General features: G+C 42.9%; 1 protein-coding gene across 1 annotated transcript in view; it reads right to left on the minus strand.

Moving 5' to 3' along the window:
* CCHR3.PART0H15orf40 (chromosome chr3.part0 C15orf40 homolog) overlaps positions 1 to 13,729 on the minus strand; it is a 303,329-nt gene extending 289,600 nt beyond the window's left edge. Inside the window, exon 1 of the mRNA XM_044065591.1 lies at positions 13,368 to 13,729. Within this exon, the coding sequence (XP_043921526.1) occupies positions 13,368 to 13,397 (30 nt within the window). The 5' untranslated portion in view covers positions 13,398 to 13,729. The remainder of the gene's footprint in view (positions 1 to 13,367) is intronic.
* Between the last annotated feature and the right edge of the window lie 6,953 nt (positions 13,730 to 20,682).

Consider the following 20,682-nt stretch of genomic DNA (forward strand, 5'->3'; position numbering starts at 1 on the left):
GAATGTGTGGAATGAGTTAAGCCTGGTAAGGCAGGGGTGCTGTCCGTGGCCCTGAAAGAAGTTTCCATGACCGTACAGACATCTGCATCTTCCAGTGCAAGGAGAGCCTCTAGTGACTGCATTTTCTGATTAAGGCTCCTTGCATTATGCAGCATGACCTTCAATTTGCTTTTCAACAGATATTTTATGTTGGAAGATTTGTCTTTGGGACATTCCTTAAAAAAAGACACAATGGGGGACACGAGAGCCTTGGCCATGATCTGGAAACCCAGTGGTGGCAGGTGGAGGCCATCTCTGGCAAAGCATAGAGACCTGTCGACCATGTCATCCCAGGCAGACAGATACTGGATCCCCTTGGAATGACACCAGAAACTAAGCCAGTTGTTGAAGTCAATTATTTTTTATTGGTATTATTCTTGGTGAAGGTAGGATGCTGCTTAGGGCTAGGGTGATACCTGTTTTATTGGTATTATTCTTGGTGAAGGTAGGATGCTGCTTAGGGCTAGGGTGATACCTGCCTGGGACACATACTCTGAGAGCTCAATTATGTCTCTCTTCATATAGTCCAGGGAGGTACGTCTCAAGTCATTCACATCAACATGGTCAATGACAGAATTGTACTTGTACTTATTGTGGAGACACTTAAAAGCGTGCAAGATGTGATGGATTCTGGAACCAGATAGACAACTGACTGTGACCTTCTCCTTGTTCAGCCTGGTGAAGGGGACATCGGTGTGTCTCACAATTGAGTCACCAATGACAAGTATGTTTGGTTTATTGTTATGTCTTGTGGGCTGTGACTATTTATTGTTTTGCCTTATGGGCTGTGTCTGTGAGATACTGGTGTGTTGTCTGCTGTGTGTGATGTGTTTGGTGTTGTGTGTGTGTTTGTTTGTGAGTGTGTTTTGGAGGTCTCTGCTGTTTAGGTAAGTTTTTATTGAGGACTTCATCATAGGTGTGTGTGTGTTGTGCTTGGCTATGTGATTTGTGTGGTGTGGTGTTTGTGGTGGCAATCTCCTCTTTGTCAGGGGTACTGGCTGTGGCACGAGAGAGCATGGACTCTAGGTTACTGATGTACATGCATTTCTCGCAAGTAGAAGAATTATGTGCTAGGAGAACAGGGCTGTCAGTAAACATGAGGTAGTTGCTACACTGTCTCAGATGCTCATGTTGCCAAAGTGGCAAAAGAAACTGATGGGAATTGTTCAGACAGTGCTCTGGATGCTTGGGCAGACTTATGGAGAGATGGTTTTGATAAGGGGTTGTCCACAAGAGTGTAGACCACAGCAACCTTGTTAAATGTAAAGAAGTAACTGGCCTCAAGCACAAGTGCTAAAACCAAAACGAACATGCTAGAATAACAGATATATTTAATTAGGCTACTAACAAGCGGTAATAAATGCAGCAAAATAAAACACAATTGAGCACACAGCAAAAATAAGGTAATAAAGTAGGAAGTACGCAATTACAGTAAAAGCAGCTGAATAAAGTGTAAATTTTGTTTTTGTTTTTTTTTAAGTGGAGAAGGAGGAAACAGAAGACAGTACAAGATTAAGGAACTAAAGGGGTAGTCCTACCCAAATGATCTCACTGCACTCAGATGAGTGTCCAAAATCAAATTAACAGCAGAGGTATGCAATTCCAAACCCATCAGGTTTAAGACAACAACACTTGAGTGGGAGGGCAGGAAAAACAAACTGTGCAGACAAAATAAGACACAGACAACAAAACAAATACACAATTGCTGTACAGTACAAAACAAGTGCAAAAAAAGTATACTTAACAGTTTACATTTCAGATGGTTACAGAATCCAGCACAGCCAGGAGATTAACCCTGCTTTATCAGCTCTGCACAAATTCAGAGAAATGCAAGTCTTTGTAGGAGTACTACACAGAGAATACACCTCAGGCTATCAGATAAAACAGAATGCTGGCTAATAGCTAAATACCTAAGGTGGGCTGGCTCAAATGAAAGCAAAGTCAACCACCACCAGAAATTAGCTACTGAACTACCCTGAGAAACAAACTGTGCAGACAAAAATAGGACACAAACAACAAAGCAAATATATAATTCCTGTACGGTACAAAACAAGTGCAAAAAAAGTATACTTATCAGTTTATACATCAGATGGTTATAGAATCCAACACAGCCAGGAAATTAACTCTGCTTTATCAGCTCTACACAAATTCAGAGAAATGTCTTTGCAGGAGTACTATGCAATTTTCAGCAAACGAACATAATCTACTTATCTTCCAGAGTCTGTGTGATAATTTTGTCCTAACTGGTGAAAATAAATCTCAGTTGGTCACAAAATATCACCCTAATTCATTAACTAATGATGATTTAAAGTTCTATGCCCACAGCCTTCTTGAAGAACTGAAACCTATCTTACCCACTATTAAATTTCTTTAAATAGGTTCATAGGAAGGTACTAGGCTATCTGCCCAAGGGCATTTATAAGCCTAGCCAGAGTTTGTCGGCTTTCGCTGCCCCATTGATTAATTAACTGATCCTCTGTCAAGCAGAGCCAATGAAGTGATCCCAGGGGTGTATTTTCTGTTACCCATCCACTCGTCAAAGTTTCTCTTGAAGAGTGTTAGTTAGGGGCTCTGCCTGATGTAATTTGGAATTTTGTTCCAAAGCATGGGGAGTCTCTGTGACAGGAATCTATCCCTCCAGCATGTTCTATTTATTGTTGTTTAGCTCACTGAAGCATGTGGCTCACAGTAACTTGGATTTCTTTAGGTGGAGCATGTCCATCAATTCTGAGTTGGACATGGCTTTGTAAGTCAGGCAGAGACCACCACTGAGTAACTGATATGCCACTGAGAACAGTTGGAGTTTTTTCAGTTGGGCTGCAGTTTGAGGCCAGTAATCCTCTTGGTGAGGTACTTTTGTGGTCTTTCCAGCTGTTGGAAGTGTCTTGTGAGGTACATCCCAAATCGGGCATTGTACTCTATGATGGGTCTAATGAGTGACAAGTAGAGGGGCACTATAACCTCTTTATTTCTAGATGCAAACCCTTTAGTAATTAGATGGGCCACATAGAAGGATTTCTTAACTACTTTGGCAATATGATTGTCAAAGGAGTGATTAGTATCTACCTGGGTCCCCAGATCTCTTATTACCTCTTCTGTATTAAGGTGGCTGCCACATATGTGGCAATACGTGAGTGTTTTGTTTTTCCCAAATGGGATGACTATGCATTTTTTGGCATTTAGCTTGAGGCCATGACTTTGAGACCAGGTGCCAGTCTCAGTAAGGCCCTTTTGGAGGATGTCCGTGTCAGCCGGAGAGTCAATTATGGCTCCCAGTTTGCAGTCATAGGCGAACTTGGTTAGCCATAGTCCTCCTGTGTTTGCCTGTACTTCTGAGAAGTATATGCCGAACAGTAGGGCTCCCAGGACCAAGCCTTGCAGGACACCACTTGTGACTGGATTAGAGTCGGACCTGGAGCCCGCTATTCTTACCGTGTGAGTTCTGTCTGTAAGCCAGTTGGCAACCCATCTCATAGGAATTTATGTTCAGGCTGGTGAGTTTTTCTGTAATACTCGAGTGGGGAATGGTGTAAAAAGCCTTGGTGAGGTCAAAATAGGCTGTGTGAACCACTTTTCCCTCGTCTACGGTCTTGGTGACTGTCTCGAAGAAATCAACCCAGTTTAGTAGGCATGATCTGCCCTTAACAAAGTCGAAATGGGTTGGGTCAAGTGTTTGGAGGTTCCCAACATCCTTGTTAATGAGTTCTATGATGCGCTCCATAGCCTTGCAGACTAGGCTAGTCAGACTTATGGGGTGATAGTTACCAACGTCAGTTGTGGCCCTTCCTTTGTGGAGAGGAATAACCATTGCTGTGCGCCATTCTATGGGCACGTAGCCTGTGGAGAGGCTGAGGATGAACAGCGTGTGTTTAGGTGGGGGGTTAGTTTGTTCTATAGTTCTTGCAAGACGCAGCCTGGGACACCATCTGGTCCCATTGACGCTGTGTTTTTGGCTTTTGAAAGGGCTGTTTTCACCTGTGCGTCTGTGATTTTTGGGACACTACACTTTTCCAGTACTGTTGTGGGCCCTTTTGGAGGTGAGGGGGGGTGAAGTTTGCACTGAATCTATCTGCCAGGATGTTGGCAATATCAGTAGATTCAGTATATTTTGTGCTATTTTGCACTAGTTCAGTGCATATCTGCGAGTTGCCACTTAGATTCTTAACATAGCTAAAGAAGGCTTTGTGGTTATCTTTTGAATCCTTGGCTATTTTTCTTTCGAAGTTAGCCTTGGATGATTTCATGAGGGACCTTAGTTTCTTACTGATACTGATCAGGGATGTCTTTCCTTCTTGGGATTTGCTTTTTTTCCTGAACTAGTTTCCTCCTTCTATTGTATAGCCTCTTTATTGCAGGGGTCCACCAAAGTTTCCTTCTCTTGGAGGAGTGAGTCCTGGTTTTGCTAGGGATGGCACAATCCATGCATCCTTGTAGGTGCTCATAGAGTGCATTTGTAAAGGTTTCTGCATCTTAGGCTGCGTTATCCTTTACCGTGGGGGCTATGAAACTTACCACCTCTGTCTTAAGTAAGGTGAAGTTTGCTTTAGAAAAGTCTTTTACTGTGGTTTCCTTAGCTGGGGGTGGTGGAAGCAAGTTCTCTCATAGGGTGCTCAAGCACTGCCCACCTTAGGACAATGTAGGTTGAAGAATCTCCCTGAACCAGCAGCTGCAATACTGGTTGACCCTGAAAGGGATTTAACTCTATACAATGGTGAAGTAATAGAATTTCTCAAGAATTTTCTGCAAGAAGCTAAGGTGTTATACTCAGCCTCTGCAAATACAGTACTCATAACTACCAAATTCTCAGAAACCTTTGATCTTTATTGAGGCAGCAGGTAAGGATGTCTGCTGTCTCCTGCCTTCCTTCTGACAGCCGCAGACCTACTCACTGGAATGCTGCAGATGTCTAGTAAGTTACATGGTTGGGAGATATACGTAGTTAAAACTAACGTCTTTATACTTGCAAACAAGTGTCTTGTTTTTAACTCAGAACCCAAGAGTGGCATTTTGTGGGTCAAAACACTCCAGTAGAGTTGGTTCTGAAGAATGTGTCAGCCTGCAAAATGAAGAGCAAAGTATATGTTGTTGTGTCTTTCGGCTTTTCCCGGTTAGGGGTCACCACAGCGGAACTCCGGTCTGCTAATGATTGGCAGTTGATTTTTACATGCCGAGTTGCCAGCCCTGATGCACAACCCTCAATGAAGCTACGCCCATTCACGCATGTCTCCACGCAGAAGACGCTCTAGCTGAGAATCGAACTGGACAGCGTCTTACTGTGAGGCCACAACGCTACCAAGTGTATAAGCTTATGATCTATGTAACTGTGGGAACCTACACTAATTACAGCCAACATTCAAAAATAAACACTAATCTTAAGGCCATATGGGAAAGGTCCAGAAGAAAAAATCAAATTTAATTTGCTGGCATTAGTGGTGTATGTAAAAATGTTTCTGGTTCCACTACCTTTTAAAGTATTTACATATAACTTAGTCCCTTCTAATTCAAAACGGTCAACTAAAATCTCTAAATTAAAACCTAAATTTATCTGGAATGAGAAGGGATGGAGTGCCTAGGTATGTAACTTCCAGCCCTTTAAACAACAGAGGAATAGGCATACTAGTGGAGTTAATGTGAACAGACATTTATTTCAGTGTAGCTGCTGTCATTTAATACTTGCGGCAAACTATTTTAGAATTTCTTGGGCTTTAAGTTGGAATGGAAATCCTTAGCAATTCTGAAGAGCTGGCAGAGAATATGAAGCTAATTCATGGCTATGACTGTACTGGAAAAAGTCACCCCAGAACAGAATACATAAGGAAAGGCAATTTCTTTGTTGGGCTGCCCAAAATTAAAACAGGAATGGAAACCAAAGATTATGTGACCTTGTCTGGAAAATATCAGGGAAGAGGATCTTTGAATCCGTTCAACAACTGAAGGATAAACAGGGATATGGAGGAAAGATCACAGATGCTTCTGTAATTATTGTGTGATAGCAAAGACCCCATTTAAAAAAAAAAAAAAACTTTCCTTTAGTCTGCTTCACATAGCAAAAGGCCTCACTGACAGCCTCTGACATACACTTCATCCTAAGTACTAAGGAGACGGAAGAAAGAGCCACAGAGTTAGATCAGGTCTAAGTACACTTTGGGAACACAGTGGCCAATGCAAGGAGTCAATCTTTTAAACCTCTGTTGTGCAAGTTGTGCTCAACACCTGTTTTTCAAGAAAAAATACACTGTTTCTGTCTGGGGATATTTAGCACCAACTGACAATTTAGAGAAATAGCTCTGCAGACAGATGTGCAAAAGTTAAGCAGCCGTGAGAACATAATAAATGTGCACATTTTTGTTTTTATTTTGTATTTTTTTTTCAGCTCACCTCTGGCCATCAAATCTCCTTTCTGCTGCTCAATTGTTCCTCCTGGTGTGACTATCAAGCCAGATAGGAGTGGTGTCATCATCAGTGACCAGAACCCTTGGCTGCCCTAACTCTCTGGATATGCTGACTTTCTTCATGAACATATGGATGAGCCCCAGGATCCTGCAAAGAGACTGCCTTACCTCTGCAGTGACAGCTCCCCAGTCATTGCCCTAAACATGTCTGCCTGGCAGCCACTATTCTATGATTTCTAGTCTTACCACCAGCAACACTACGCAAAGGCAAACCTCCATAGCACATCCTACTTCCCTTCCCCCAAAGACAGGAGTGTAGGTATCAGCCTCTTCATTCCTCTCCTCCTCAAAACCAGCTACAGCAAGTGCTCAAGCTGCTAGTCAAACTTAGGTCGCCAGGGTTGCAATCAAAGTTGTCTCTGCACCAACACTGCTGGAATAAACTTAGTTTTTAAAGTACAAACTATATGTTCAAATAAGTATTTCTTTAAGGTCAGTCATCCATGTATTTCTACACTACAGACTACGGCTCTTAGAACTATCTGCTGTGGTTTAAACTTATATTGCCACTAGATGGAAGTCACCCCAAATCCTTGCTATAACTGGTCTGCATAACTGGCTCAAGGTGTTTAAAAATATTCTTATACGGAGCAGCACTACTAGTAATCATGAGTGAAGGGATGAAGACAATTTGATGGACAAGCTTTCACTAACTCTGTTCTCATCAGCCCTCTGACAAATTGCCTCCATAAGGTAAAGACTGATTTCATTAACTACATTGATAGTACCTGCCCTGTAGTCTTGCTTTTGGCTCTGTGACCACACTGTTCCTCAAAGGGTACTTTTGAATTGGCCCTGATTTTTCCTCAAAATGTACATAGTTCTCATCCCCCTACCTCTAAAATCAGAGGCAAATCTAGAACTAATCAGGGACATTTCTTAAAACAGTAATACTATTAAGTCTTAAAACAGTAATACTATTAAGTAGCAAGGGTATAATTATTCCTGGCTCCACAAAGTCTACTCTTCAATTTTTCCCTTGGAATTAGACAAACTTACAACATAAGCACTCAAACCATTCACTTCTCAGCCCGGCACTTGCTCAAAACTCATAGTAAGCACTAATAAACCTTAGCACTAGCCCCCCCCCCCCATACTGTAGAGAGGGACAAGGCTCTCTATTCAACCTTGCCAGCCAATCAGTAAAACAACTCACTGTACCTATCCAGGCATGTCCAAAGGGCAGTTTCAGGTGTACTCGCCAGTCCAACTGGTGAATCTGGGCATTTTGAGGCAATGTTACAACTGCCTCATGTACACAGACAACCCTCTCCTCCTACCACCAAACATTAATACATGCAAGAGATGCAATTATACAGCCAAACTGGAGGCTAAGCTCTCTCAATCCAAGACTGGACCAGACAGTCAAGAGGAGAAGGAATTACTTGCATCAGATCACCAGTCTCACATAGACATATGAAACCAGCACCGGCAAAAAACGCACACAAATACATGAAAACGTACTCGGAGGCTCTAAATAAAAATCTGCAAAAGCAACAGAGACCTCCAAAGCAGACATCCAAGCAACCTCCACCCCCCCCCAACACAAACCACGAAACATGTACTTCACAAAACCAGTGTGCCATGCAAATCACAACCTTTAAGGCAAAATAACATACCCCACACACCAGTAATAGGTGACTCTATAGTCAGGCACACTGACGTCCCACTCACTAGGCTGAACAAGGAGAAGGTTACTGTTAGCTGCCTATCGGGGGCCAGGATCTGCCACATAACACAAGCACTCAGGTCACTCCAGAACAAGAACAAATACGACTCTGTCATTGTGGATGTTGGTGTGAATGACGTGAACCGTACCTCCCTGGACTACATGAAAAGAGACATGGAAGAGCTCTCTGATCACGTAGCTCAGGCCGGTATGACCCTGAGTAGCATCCTGCCCTCACCAAGAATAATACCATATATTATGTTATCTATATGGTATATAGAAAAAATTATCAATGTCAACAATTGGCTAAGCTTCTGGTGTCATTCAAAGGGGATCCAGTGTCTGTCAGCCTGGGATGACATGCTTGTTTGGTGTTGTGTGTGTGTTTGTTTGTGAGTGTGTTTTGGAGGTCTCTGCTTTTTAGGTAAGTTTTTATTGAGGACTTCGGCATAGGTGTGTGTGTGTGTGTGTGTGTGTGTGTTGTGCTTGGCTATGTGATTTGCGTGGTGTGGTGTTTGTGGTGGCAAGCTCCTCTTTGTCAGGAGTACTGGCTGTGGCACGAAAGAGCATGGACTCCAGGTTACTGATGTACATGCATTTCTCGCAAGTAGAAGAATTATGTGCTAGGAGAAAAGGGCTGTCAGTAAACATGAGGTAGTTGCTACACTGTCTCAGATGCTCATGTTGACCAGGGTGGCAAAAGAAACTGATGGGAATTGTCCAGACATAGTGTTCTGAATGCGTGGGCGGGCTTATGGAGAGATGGTTTTGATAAGGGTTTGTCCACAAGAGTGTAGACCACAGCAACCTTGTTAAATGGTCTAAACCTCAAAATGCACGCACTCGAGGCACTCCTCAGTATGGAGAAAATCGATATATGTGCAGTAACAGAAACCTGGTTTAAAGCTCCAGAGAGCACCCCAGAGCACCCCAGCACTACCAGGCTACAACTCATACAATACATTTCGGCCACAAAACCCAGACCGAAATACATAAGGCAGGGGCGTATCCATATTCATCAAGGATACCCACACCTCCAGGTTAGTGGCACAGAACAAAGCTTCAGAGATCATCCACGTGCAACTAACAGCAGGCAGAACTGCAATTCAAATTGTAGCTTGCTACTGATCATCCACCATGTCCCAGGACCCCCATTCCACATTTCTGGAAACACTGGGAAACATAAAGGTCCTACCAAACACCTTGATTTTGGGTGATTTCAATTACCCAAACATTAACTGGGAGAAACTCCCTTGCCCAACATTTCCTAGAAGTTATAAACTCAAAAGCCCTGGATCAACTGGTCAACACCCCCACCAGTGGTGACAACATATTGGGCCTGGTCATCACCAACATGGGCGACCGGTGTTCCCCACCGGAGGCCAACCCCTCGCTGGTTAGATCTTACCATAAACGAATCACTCTGGATATCCACATTCCGACCTCACCCCCGGTCAAAGAAACCACCGTGAAAAACTTTTCAAAAGCAAACATCACGTTACTTAAGATAGAGGTGGAAAGTTTCAAATCCCCCATGCTAAAGGATAACTCTGCCCAAGCTGCAAAATCCTTTACTAATGCACTCTGTGAGCATCTACAAGAATGCATGGATTGTGCTATCCCAAGCAAATCCAAGACTCATGCCTCCAAGAAAAGGAAACCAGTCTGGTGGACCGCTGCCATAAACAAGCTGTACAATAGGAGGAGAAAAGTAGTACAGAAAAGAGTAAAATCCCAAGACAGGAAGACATCCCTGATCAGTATCAGCAAGAAACTATGATCCCTCATAAAATCATCCAACGCTAGCTTTGAAAGAAAAATTGCCAAGGACTCCAAAGATAACAACAAGGCATTCTTTAGCTATGTCAAGAATCTAAGTGGCAATTCTCAAATCTGCTCAGAGTTAGTACAGAATGACACAAAATACACAGAACCGACCGATATCACCAACATCCTGGCAGACAGGTTCAGTGCAAACTTCACCCCCCCCTCACCCCCAAAAAGGCCCATAACCATACCAGAAGAATGTAGTGCCCCTGAAATCACAGACACTCAGATTAAAACAGCCCTCTCCAAAGCCAAAGACACAGCATCAATGGGACCGGACGATGTCCCAGGCTGTGTCCTGCACGAGCTCAAAGATGAATTAACCCTTCACCTAAACACACTGTTCAAACTCAGCCTCTCCACAATCTACATGCCCATAGAGTGGCGGACAGCAGCAGTTATTCCGCTCCACAAAGGTGGAGCCACAACAGACCCTGGGAACTATCGCCCTACAAGCCTGATTAGCTTGGTATGCAAGGCTATGGAGCGCATCATCATGGATCTCATTAACAGAGACATTGGGAACCTCCAAACACTGGACCCTACCCAGTTCGGCTTTGTTAAGGGCAGATCATGCCTCCTAAACCTGGTGGACCAAGGCTATAGACGAGGGAAAGGTGGTCCACACAGCCTACCTAGACCTCGCAAAGCCCTTTGACACCATTCCCCATTCTGGCGTTATAGACAAGCTCACCAGCCTGAACATAAGCCCCTACATCACAAGATGGGTTGCCAACTGGCTCACGGACAGACCCCACATGGTAACAGCTGCAGGAGCTAGGTCTGACTCCAAACCGGTTACAAGTGGCGTTCCCCAGGGCTCAGTCCTAGGACCCCTCCTGTTCGGCATACACTTCTCAGAGGCACAGGCAAGAACAGGAGGACTATGGCTGACCAAGTTCGCAGATGGCTGACCACGTTCACAGACAACTGTAAACTAGGGGCTATAATTGACTCTCCAACTGACACAAACATCCTCCAAAAGGGTCTCACTAAGACAGATACCTGGTGTCAAAACCATGGCCTCAAGCTAAATGACAAAAAGTGCAGTCACCCCCTTTGGAAAAAACAAAGTACCCACAAACTACCACATAGGTGGTAGCCCCCAAAATATGAAGACGTAATAAGGGATCTGGGGACCCAAAGTGGTTAGAAAATCCTTCTATGTGGCCGACCTAATCACAAAAGGGTTTGCAACCAGATCAAAAGAGGTCATTGTGCCCCTCTACGCATCACTCATCAGACCCATCATAGAGTATAACGCCCCATTTGGGATGTACCTTACAAGACACCTGCAACAGCTGGAAAGACCACAGAAGTACCTCACCAAGAGGATCACTGGCCTCAAACAGATGCCCTATGCAGCTCGACTGAAGAAACTCCAGCTGTACTCAGTTGCATACCGCCTACTCAGAGGTGACCTCTGCCTGACATACAAGGCCATGTCCAACCCAGAACTGATGGACATCCTCCACCTAAAGAAAACGATATCCCCTCGAGCTACACGCTCTAGGGATCTAAACCTCACCACAACAATAAATAGGACATGCTGGAGGGATAGATTCCTGTCCCAGAGACTTCCCATGCTCTGGAACAAGATTCCAATCTACATTAGGCAGAGGTCCTCACTAACACTCTTCAAGAGAAACCTTGACGAGTGGATGGGAAAGAGAAAGTTTACCCTGGGCATTACTTCAGTGGCTCTGCTGGACAGAGGCCAGGGAACTAATCTAAGATGGTGGCGAAAGCCAACACATTCTGGCTAGGCTTATAAATGCCTTTGGGCAGATTGCCTAGTACACACCTATAGACAATTTGACATAATAACAGAATTATCATGCTTTTTCTGAAGCAAAATAAATCTATTTTACCCTTTGGGAAAAACAAGGTGCCCACAAATTACCACATAGGTGGTAATCATTAAGTACGAAAGAAGTAATTGCAGATTTGGGGACCAACATAGATAGCAATCTCTCCTTTGATAATCACATTGCCAAAGTGGTTAGAAAGACCTTCTATATAGTCCACCTTATCACAAAAGGGTTCGCATCTAGATCAAGAGAGGTCATTGTGCCCCTCTACTCATCACTCATCAGGCCCATAATTGAATACAATGCCCCTTTTGGGATGTACCTTACCCGACACCTGCAGCAACTTGAGAGACCCCAAAAGTACCTCATCAAGAGGATCATGGGCTACAAACAGATGTCCTATGCAGCTCGACTAAAGAAACTCCAGCTCTACTCAGTTGCTTACCGCCTACTCAGAGGTGATCTATGCCTGACGTACAAATTAATGGACATGCTCCACCTCAAAAAATCAAAGTCCCTTAGAGCTACACGCTCCAGGGACTTAAACCTCAGCACAAAAATAAATAGGACATGCTGGAGGGACAGATTCATTTCCCAGAGGCTCCCTTCACTCTGGAATAGAATCCCAATTCATGTTAGACATAGCCCCTCGCTGACCCTCTTCAAGCGAAATCTGGACGCGTGGATGGGAAATCGCAAATTCACCCCTGGGATCTCTTCTGTGTCCCTGCTAGATAGAGGCACAGTAAACTAATCTTAAAAGGGTACCTTCTGTGACCTACTTTACGGAGGCACAGTAGGCTAATCCAATAGGGAGGCGGAAGCCAAATAGACTCTGGCTAGGCTTATAAATGCCCTAGGGCAAATAGCCTAGTATCTACCTATGAACCTATGACTTTAATTATTATTACTTATTATGTGCAATTCACTACCCTTTCTCAAAAAAAAAAAAAAATCACCAATATTAAGGAAATTATGAGGGATCATGCAAAATTTTGTTTCAGAAACAGGGGCAGCTTGGAAGTTTTGGTCTGTCCTACCTACTCTTGGGAGATTTTTGGGAGAAAATGCAAACACAATTTAGAATAGCAATAATTAGAGTTACAGACTTCTTTTAGTTCAGAAAACTCATGTTATTCATAATTCAAATTATAAATTCAGTTAATGCTAATATAGCTCTCAAATGAATTGGGGACAAGTGCAAAAATAATAAGGAACAGTTTTTTAAATGTTAGTACTATATTAACTTCAAATGTTGACAGAAAAAGAATGTGAATCAATATACATTTCTTGTAACTATAATTCAGCGCCTTTTCTCCAAAAGTAATCAGTTTTACACGGGTTTAGAAGGGAAAGATCAAAAAATTAAATCAAATAATTAAATCAAAATCAGGAATTGCTGAGAGGTACGAGTACTAATATTTTACAAAGTGTCTTTGAATCTGGAGATAAGAGGCTGAGCGCTATTACGGGGTCCCTAACACGGTAAGATTGTCTAGGGACCCCAAAGACCCTAAAGGCGCCACGGCTTACACCCCGCCATACAATTTATCATTTAATTTCACGTACCGGTTTAGTAGTTTTATCTTTTCTAGGCATTGTATGTTGCACGCCGTATTTGAACCTAGTAATTGTGGACGAGAACTTAAATGCTCGTCCTGCCAGCCCGGAAAATTGTTAAACTGCCAAAAAATAAATATATCTGCCTGGGAAGAGAAACTACACCATCCGACTGTTTAGCTTAAAAAACGATGAGAAGACGCATCCATTTGTTTTGATACTCCTCCTGTTCGTCTATTCACCCACCGTACATTAAAACAATCTGTCAAAAAAGGTGCGCCCCAGAATGCAATGCGGTTCAGCATAATGACGTCCCGTCCCTCATCTACTGTACATACATGTGATGCAGCAGTGTGAATTAATAGTTACAGAGTTAATAACCGTGTTTTATTTATTGTGCAATTACGCTTAATCTAACAGTGCTTGTTTCTTGCAGTAGACCTATGCTGATCAGAGCTGCCAGTTTTTCTACGTGGTAGTTTCTTACAATCGCTTATGGGTATTGTAGTCCATCTGCACTGTGACATTTTCGAACAGCTTTTAATCGATCCTCCCATTTTACTAAACTGTAATATGCTCTGTTGAAAGTGAAACTGAAAGCCGCAGATTTTTTTTTTTTTGATTAACAGTAAGAACGTTTGCATTACAAGTAATGTGAATTTGTATACATAACTACATGTATTCGTACCATAAATGGATATGGGTACATGGCAATCACGAGGTAGTAGAAAAAATAACAAAGCATAAAATTCAACAAAAACAACAGCTAAAAAGTAGAAGTGGCACAGACCGGTTGTAAAAATGAAGATTTACAAACAGGGCATTAGAAATAAGCTCTTAAACATCTTTAATCACTAAACCGAGTTGAGCGGCCGTAAGTCAACTAGTGCCCTAGGCAAAAGGGCTCCACGGTGCCCCCCACCACACTACCCAGTGCCCCCATCCTGGTCTACCTACACCAAATAAATACTTGGAAAGTGCCGCTGATAGAACGGTGCCGTAGGTGGCCCGGCCACCGTGGCCGCCTAGTTAGCCTCTGCCTATGCAGGTGTGCTATACAGTTCGGCGGAATCACCGCACTAATAGCAATCATAACGTTTGTGATCGCTGAAACAGCATATTTTATTATGATTTTATTTTCAACAGTTACAGTACTGCAACAATAAGTTTTCTTAACCAAGTTAAAACATTGGGTGATGTTTTCCTTTAGTAATCACGCCTACGAAGTTAACTTTTTCACGCACAGTAGTGACACGAGGCGCCCGTCATTAATATTCATCATGTACGCGTTATGAATACTCAATACAAGTATTACAAACTTTTACAGGCGAGTCTCCATATTTGCTATATTGCTGTGTGTTAAACAGTCTAGTTTAGCATATAAAAAGAAACTAGATAATTGCTCATTACCTAAGCTACCTCCTAAAGACTGCAATAACTCGTCTTTCTTTTACCAAGTTTGTGAATATATCTACTCTGCGTCTGTCCTTCACCTTACATAAACACTTAACATCTATAATTTGGAAATATATGCTCAGGAAAATGTGCTGGGTGGCCATGATGGTGCAGTGGTTAGCATTGTCACCTCACAGCAAGAGGATCTCTGGTTTGATCCTTGGCTGGGGTGCCTTCTGTGCAGAGTCTGCATGTCCTCCTTGTGGTCGTGTGGGTTTCCTCTGGGTGCTCTAGTTTCCTCCCACATCCCAAAGACAAGCTGTATGTGGATTGGACACTCTAAATTGGCCCTAAGGCATGAGTGCGTGTGTGTGCCTTCCATGGAAGGTTGGGTGCTGGGCTGGCAACTTGACACTGTAAAACTCCACTGCCAATCATAAGCAGACCGATTATCTGCTGTGGCGACCCCTAACCGGGAAAAGCCAAAAGAAGAAGACGCTCAGGCCTCAGGCAAATGTACTACTAAATATTTCACGAGAAAGGTGCGTTCTGAAAGTTGGATTTTACCTGTTTGATAGCAGAACACATTTTTTTAGTGCAGTTAGCCGAAGATCTTTGCAGTCACTGGCATTTCTTTACTTTGTGGGAAAAAAATACTGAGGAAGCTTTAACAGTCATTGAAACATGGCTAATTCACAACCTGGTGACTTCAACTACCCCTCCATTAACTGGGTAAACTATCATGTACAAATACACTTGCCCAACATTTTCTGGAGTTCATTAATTCCAATGCCCTGGAGGACCAGCTCGTTCTTGCCCCCACTACAGGTAGCAACGTACTTGACCTGGTCATTACTAACATGGGCGACCATTGCTCTACACCAATAGTCAGCTCCTCCCTGGTTAGATCTGAACACAAACTAATCACCTTGAAAATTCACATCCCCCCTCCCCCCACAAAGATAACCACCATGAAAAACTTCTGCAAAGCTAACTTTGGGCTCCTAAAAACAGAGGTGGCTAACTTCATGGCACCCATGCAAATGGAAAATAGTTGCGTGTCCGCAGAATCATACGCCAATGCATTGTACGAACACATACACAAATGCATGGATCTCGCCATACCCAGTAGAACCAAGACGCTCTCCTCCAAAAAAAGGAAGCCAATCTGGTGGTCCTCTGCCATAAACAAACTCTACAAAAGAAGGCGGAAACTGATGCAGAATAAGGTGAAGTCCCAAGACTGGAAAAACTCCCTTATCAGCCTCAACAAAAAGTTGAGATCCCTCATCAAATCCTCTAATCCTCTAAAGCTAGCTATGAAAACAGAATTGCAGCAGATAGTAAAGACAACCTTAAGGCCTTCTATAGTTATGCAAAGAATCTCCACGGCAATACCCAGATTTGCTCTGAGTTACTGCACAATGGTACCTTCTACACTGAGCCAACAGATATTGCCAGTTTACTGGCCAACAGATTCAGTGCCAACTTTACCCCTCCCTCCCCCCAAAGGACCAATCACAATACCAGAAGATTGCCAGGCACCCAATATTACTGCTGCACAGGTTGAAACAGCACTGTCCAAGGCCAAGAATACAGCTTCTATGGGACCTGACAATATCTCCTGGTTGTGTTCTGCATGAACTACAGAGTGAACTGGCACCTCACCTGTGTGCCCTGTTCAATCACAGCCTCACCTCAGGCTTTGTCTCTACCAAATGGTGCACTGCTACAGTCATCCCTCTTCACAAAGGAGGAGCGACTACAGACCCTGGGAACTATCGCCCCATTAACCTGACGAGTCTGATATGCAAAGCTATGGAATGCATCATTATGAACCTAATAAACAAGGATATAGGGAATCTCGAAACTCTGGATCCCACACAGTTTGGTTTTGTGAAGGTGTGACACCCGTGCACTGGTCCAGTAATCAAGGAGCCTCAATTCTCACCACTAACACCAGAGAGAGTGTCTCATATGAGGAAAGGATAACAAATACACACAGTAAAGTACAATTTCCCTTAAGTGCACGCAGAGATCACAGTCAGTCTGGGGCTGGTTTCTCCCTTGCTCCCCAGGTCCCCAATAGGACTCCCGACTGGCACAGCTATAGGGTCCAGATCTCAGCCTAGCTGGCAAGCTAACCTCCAGTACCCTCTCTGTCCCACCAGTGCTTCATGTCCCTGCCCAGGCAGCTGACACACACATACTTTGAGGTAAGTATTTATACAACTTCACAAACCTTCCTGGGAAAGGCTGACACAGATTCTCCAGCAGTGCCCCTATACCCAGAATATATGGTAATAATTACTGCCACCACCAGCTAATACTTATCAGCTACCCAAGGGCCCTTAAAAGGGTGTCCAATTATTACTCTGCAATATTATTATCCAATTGGTAGTATAGCCCAGGGATAAAGCTATAGGACAGGCTTAGACAGTAAACTCTATAAATATCCAATGTACTCTAGAGCTAACTTATCTCTACAAAAAACAGCCACAGTTGAAAAGGGTTTAAAAATATTTAATAATAAATACTGAAAACACAAGACAATACTACTACAATACAATGCCACTCAAGAGTTCAGAGATCACACAGAAATTTAAAATAATTCAGTAGTACAGTTCTGACATAACAGAAAAACACTTAAGTCTAATCTTTATAGTCCTAGCTATTTCTACAAGAAAACATACTTCTAAGATACTACTTACATAAAGAGAGCATAAGGCAGCGCTGACGGTTGGATATCAAGATCAAAATGCTTAATAATCTCTGGTTCTCACTGTTTAAATTGAAACTGTAGTTCTGATAAAACATTATATCACTTGTTTACACTTTCCTGATTCCCAGGCAACACCAAAACTGTATTTACATTCATTTACACTTAGAGCAATAAAGGACATTCCACATGTAAATTCTGGTCATTAACTTTAGCCTTAAAACAATATGTAGGATGCTTACTCCAGATTAATCGACTCAAATTTTAACTTCCAAGTACATACAAAACATAATGTTAATTTCAAAGAACATTTGAAATGCTTGGCTTCAAATGTTCTTTAAAATTAAAATTATAAAGATGTGCAGCAGGTAAGGGTGATAAAGGATAATGAGGGAAATGTACTCACAAGCAAGGAGAGTGTGTTGAGCAGATGGAAAGAGTACTTTGAGGGGATGATGAATGAAGAGAATGAGAGGGAGAGAAGGTTGGATGATGTGCGGATAGTGAATCATGAAGTGCAGTGGATTAGCAAGGAGGAAGTAAGGATAGCTATGAAGAGGATGAAGAACGGAAAGGCTGTTGGTCCAGATGACATACTTGTGGAAGCATGGAGGTGTTTAGGTGAAATGGCAGTGGAGTTTTTAACTAGATTGTTTAATGAAATCTTGGAAAGTGAGAGGATGCCTGAGGAATGGAGAAAAAGTGTTTTGGTACCGATTTTTAAGAATAAGGGTGATGTGCAGAGCTGTAGTAACTACAGAGGGATTAAACTGATCAGTCACAGCATGAAGTTATGGGAAAGAGTAGTGGAAGCTAGGTTAAGAAGGGAGGTGATGATTAGTGATCAGCAGTATGGTTTCATGCCAGGAAAGAGCACTACAGATGCAATGTTTGCTCTGAGAGTGTTGATGGAGAAGTACAGAGAAGGTCAGAAGGAGTTGCATTGTGTCTTTGTGGATTTAGAGAAAGCATATGACAGAGTGCCTAGAGAGGAGTTGTGGTATTGTATGAGGAAGTTGGGCGTGTCAGAGAAGCATGTAAGAGTGGTACAAGATATGTACGAGGGTAGTGTGACAGTGGTGAAGTCTGCAGTGGGAGTGATGGATGCATTTAAGGTGGAGGTGGGATTACATCAAGGATCAGCTCTGAGCCCTTTCTTATTTGCAATGGTGATGGACAGGTTGACAGACGAGATCAGACAGGAGTCCCCGTTGACTATGATGCTTGCAGATGACATTGTGATCTGTAGTGAGAGTAGGGAACAGGTGGAGGAGACCCTGGAGAGGTGGAGATATGCTCTAGAGAGAAGAGGAATGAATGTCAGCTGGACTAAGACAGAATATATGTGTGTGAATGAGAGAAGGATAGAGGAATGGTAAGGATGCAGGGAGTAGAGGTGGCGAAGGTGAATGAGTTTAAGTACTTGGGATCAACAGTTCAGAGTAATGGTGAGTGTGGAAGAGAGCTGAAGAAGAGAGTACAGGTAGGATGGAATGGGTGGAGAAGAGTGTCAGGAGTAATTTGTGACAGACAAGTACCAGTAAGAGTGAAAGGGAAGGTCTACAAGAGGGTAGTGAGACCAGCTATGTTATATGGGTTGGAGACAGTGGCATTGACAGAAAGGCAGGAGTCAGAGCTTGACGTGGCAGAGTTGAAGATGTTAAGATTTGCACTGGGTGTGATGAAGATGGACAGGATTAGGAATAAGCATATTAGAGGGTCAGCCCATGTTGGAAGGTTTGGAGACAAAGCCAGAGAGGTAAGATTACGTTGGTTTGGACATGTGCTGAGGAGGGATGCAGAGTGTATTGGGAAAAAGATGCTAAGGCTGAAGCTGCCAGGTAACAGGAAAAGAGGAAGGCCTAAGATAAGGTTTATGGATTTGGTGAGAGAGGATATGCAGGTGGTTGGTGTGACAGAGCAAGATGCAGAGGACAGAAGGAAATGGAAACAGTTGATCTGCTGTGGCGACCCCTAATGGGAGCAGCCGAAAGAAGAAGATTTGAAATGCTTGGCTTAGTTTTCCTTACAGCAGATGGCAATTTTGCTACAATCTTGAAGTTCACATTTTACAGTGTTTTCTTTCATTTAAGAAACAAGCATGTATTTTATATTTATATTTACAAATGCCAGAATTATGTAGCAAATTCTACTTGGCTAGGCTGCCAGCCTTCACCCATCTTCCCCAATCTTCACAGAAGGGTAGATTATGCCTGCTCAACTTGATCGACTTCCTTGATTCAGTCACCAGAGCTGTGGATGAAGGCAAGGTGGTTCATAGAGCCTTCCTTGATCTTGCCAAGGCTTTTGGTACCATTCCCCCACACAGGAAACATAGAAAAACTCACTAAGCTTAGCAGCAACCCCTCTATCACTAGGTGGGTGGCAAACTGGCTCACAGATAGAACCCACAGTGTGAAAGTAGCTGACTCCAAGTCAGACTGCCAACTAGTCATGAGTGGTGTCCCACAGGGTTCGGTTCTTGGTCCTCTCCTGTTTGGTATCTACTTCTCTGAATTCCAGACCAACACAAAGGGACTCTGGCTGACAAAGTTCACAGATGATTGCAAGTTGGGAGCTATTATTAACTCCCCAAGTGATGTTGACATCCTACAGAATGACCTCACTCAGACCAACAACTGGTGTCAGAACCATGGTCTTAAGCTCAATGCCAAAAAATGTGTCATCATCACCTTTGGAAAAAACACGGTTCCCATGAATTACCACATTGATGGTAATCCACTGAGCACAGAAGGCATTATAAGAGATCTGGGAACACAGGTTGACAGCAACCTCTCTTGTTATCATCACATTGCCACTGTGGTCAAAAAGTCCTTTTATGTGGCATATCTCATTACTAAGGGCTATGCATCCAGGAAGAAAGAGTGTTAAATTGTCTGTAGAAACACGTTAGAATCACCAGACTCACACTGTACTGCTGTTTCCATTATAGTTTAATCTGTCCAAACAGTTACACTGTCTGAGATCATTTCAATTCTATTATAACATAGCTAGACACATATAACTATAGGCCGATGAACACTCAGTCCAAAGATGTCACTAAAGAGTGAAGAATATTGTCCAGTTTATATACTCTTTTAAATGTCAAACAATGTTATTTTTAATGTCCTTGTGAGTTTTTCTTCTGGTTTTTGTTTGAGTCATGAAAAAGTCCATGGTTATTTCTAGCCTGGACAGTTTCTGTTGAAA

This window comes from Protopterus annectens, chromosome 3.part0, assembly GCF_019279795.1.
Source record: "Protopterus annectens isolate FY-2018-M chromosome 3.part0, PAN1.0, whole genome shotgun sequence".
In the NCBI taxonomy this organism is placed as follows: Eukaryota; Metazoa; Chordata; order Ceratodontiformes; family Protopteridae; genus Protopterus; species Protopterus annectens.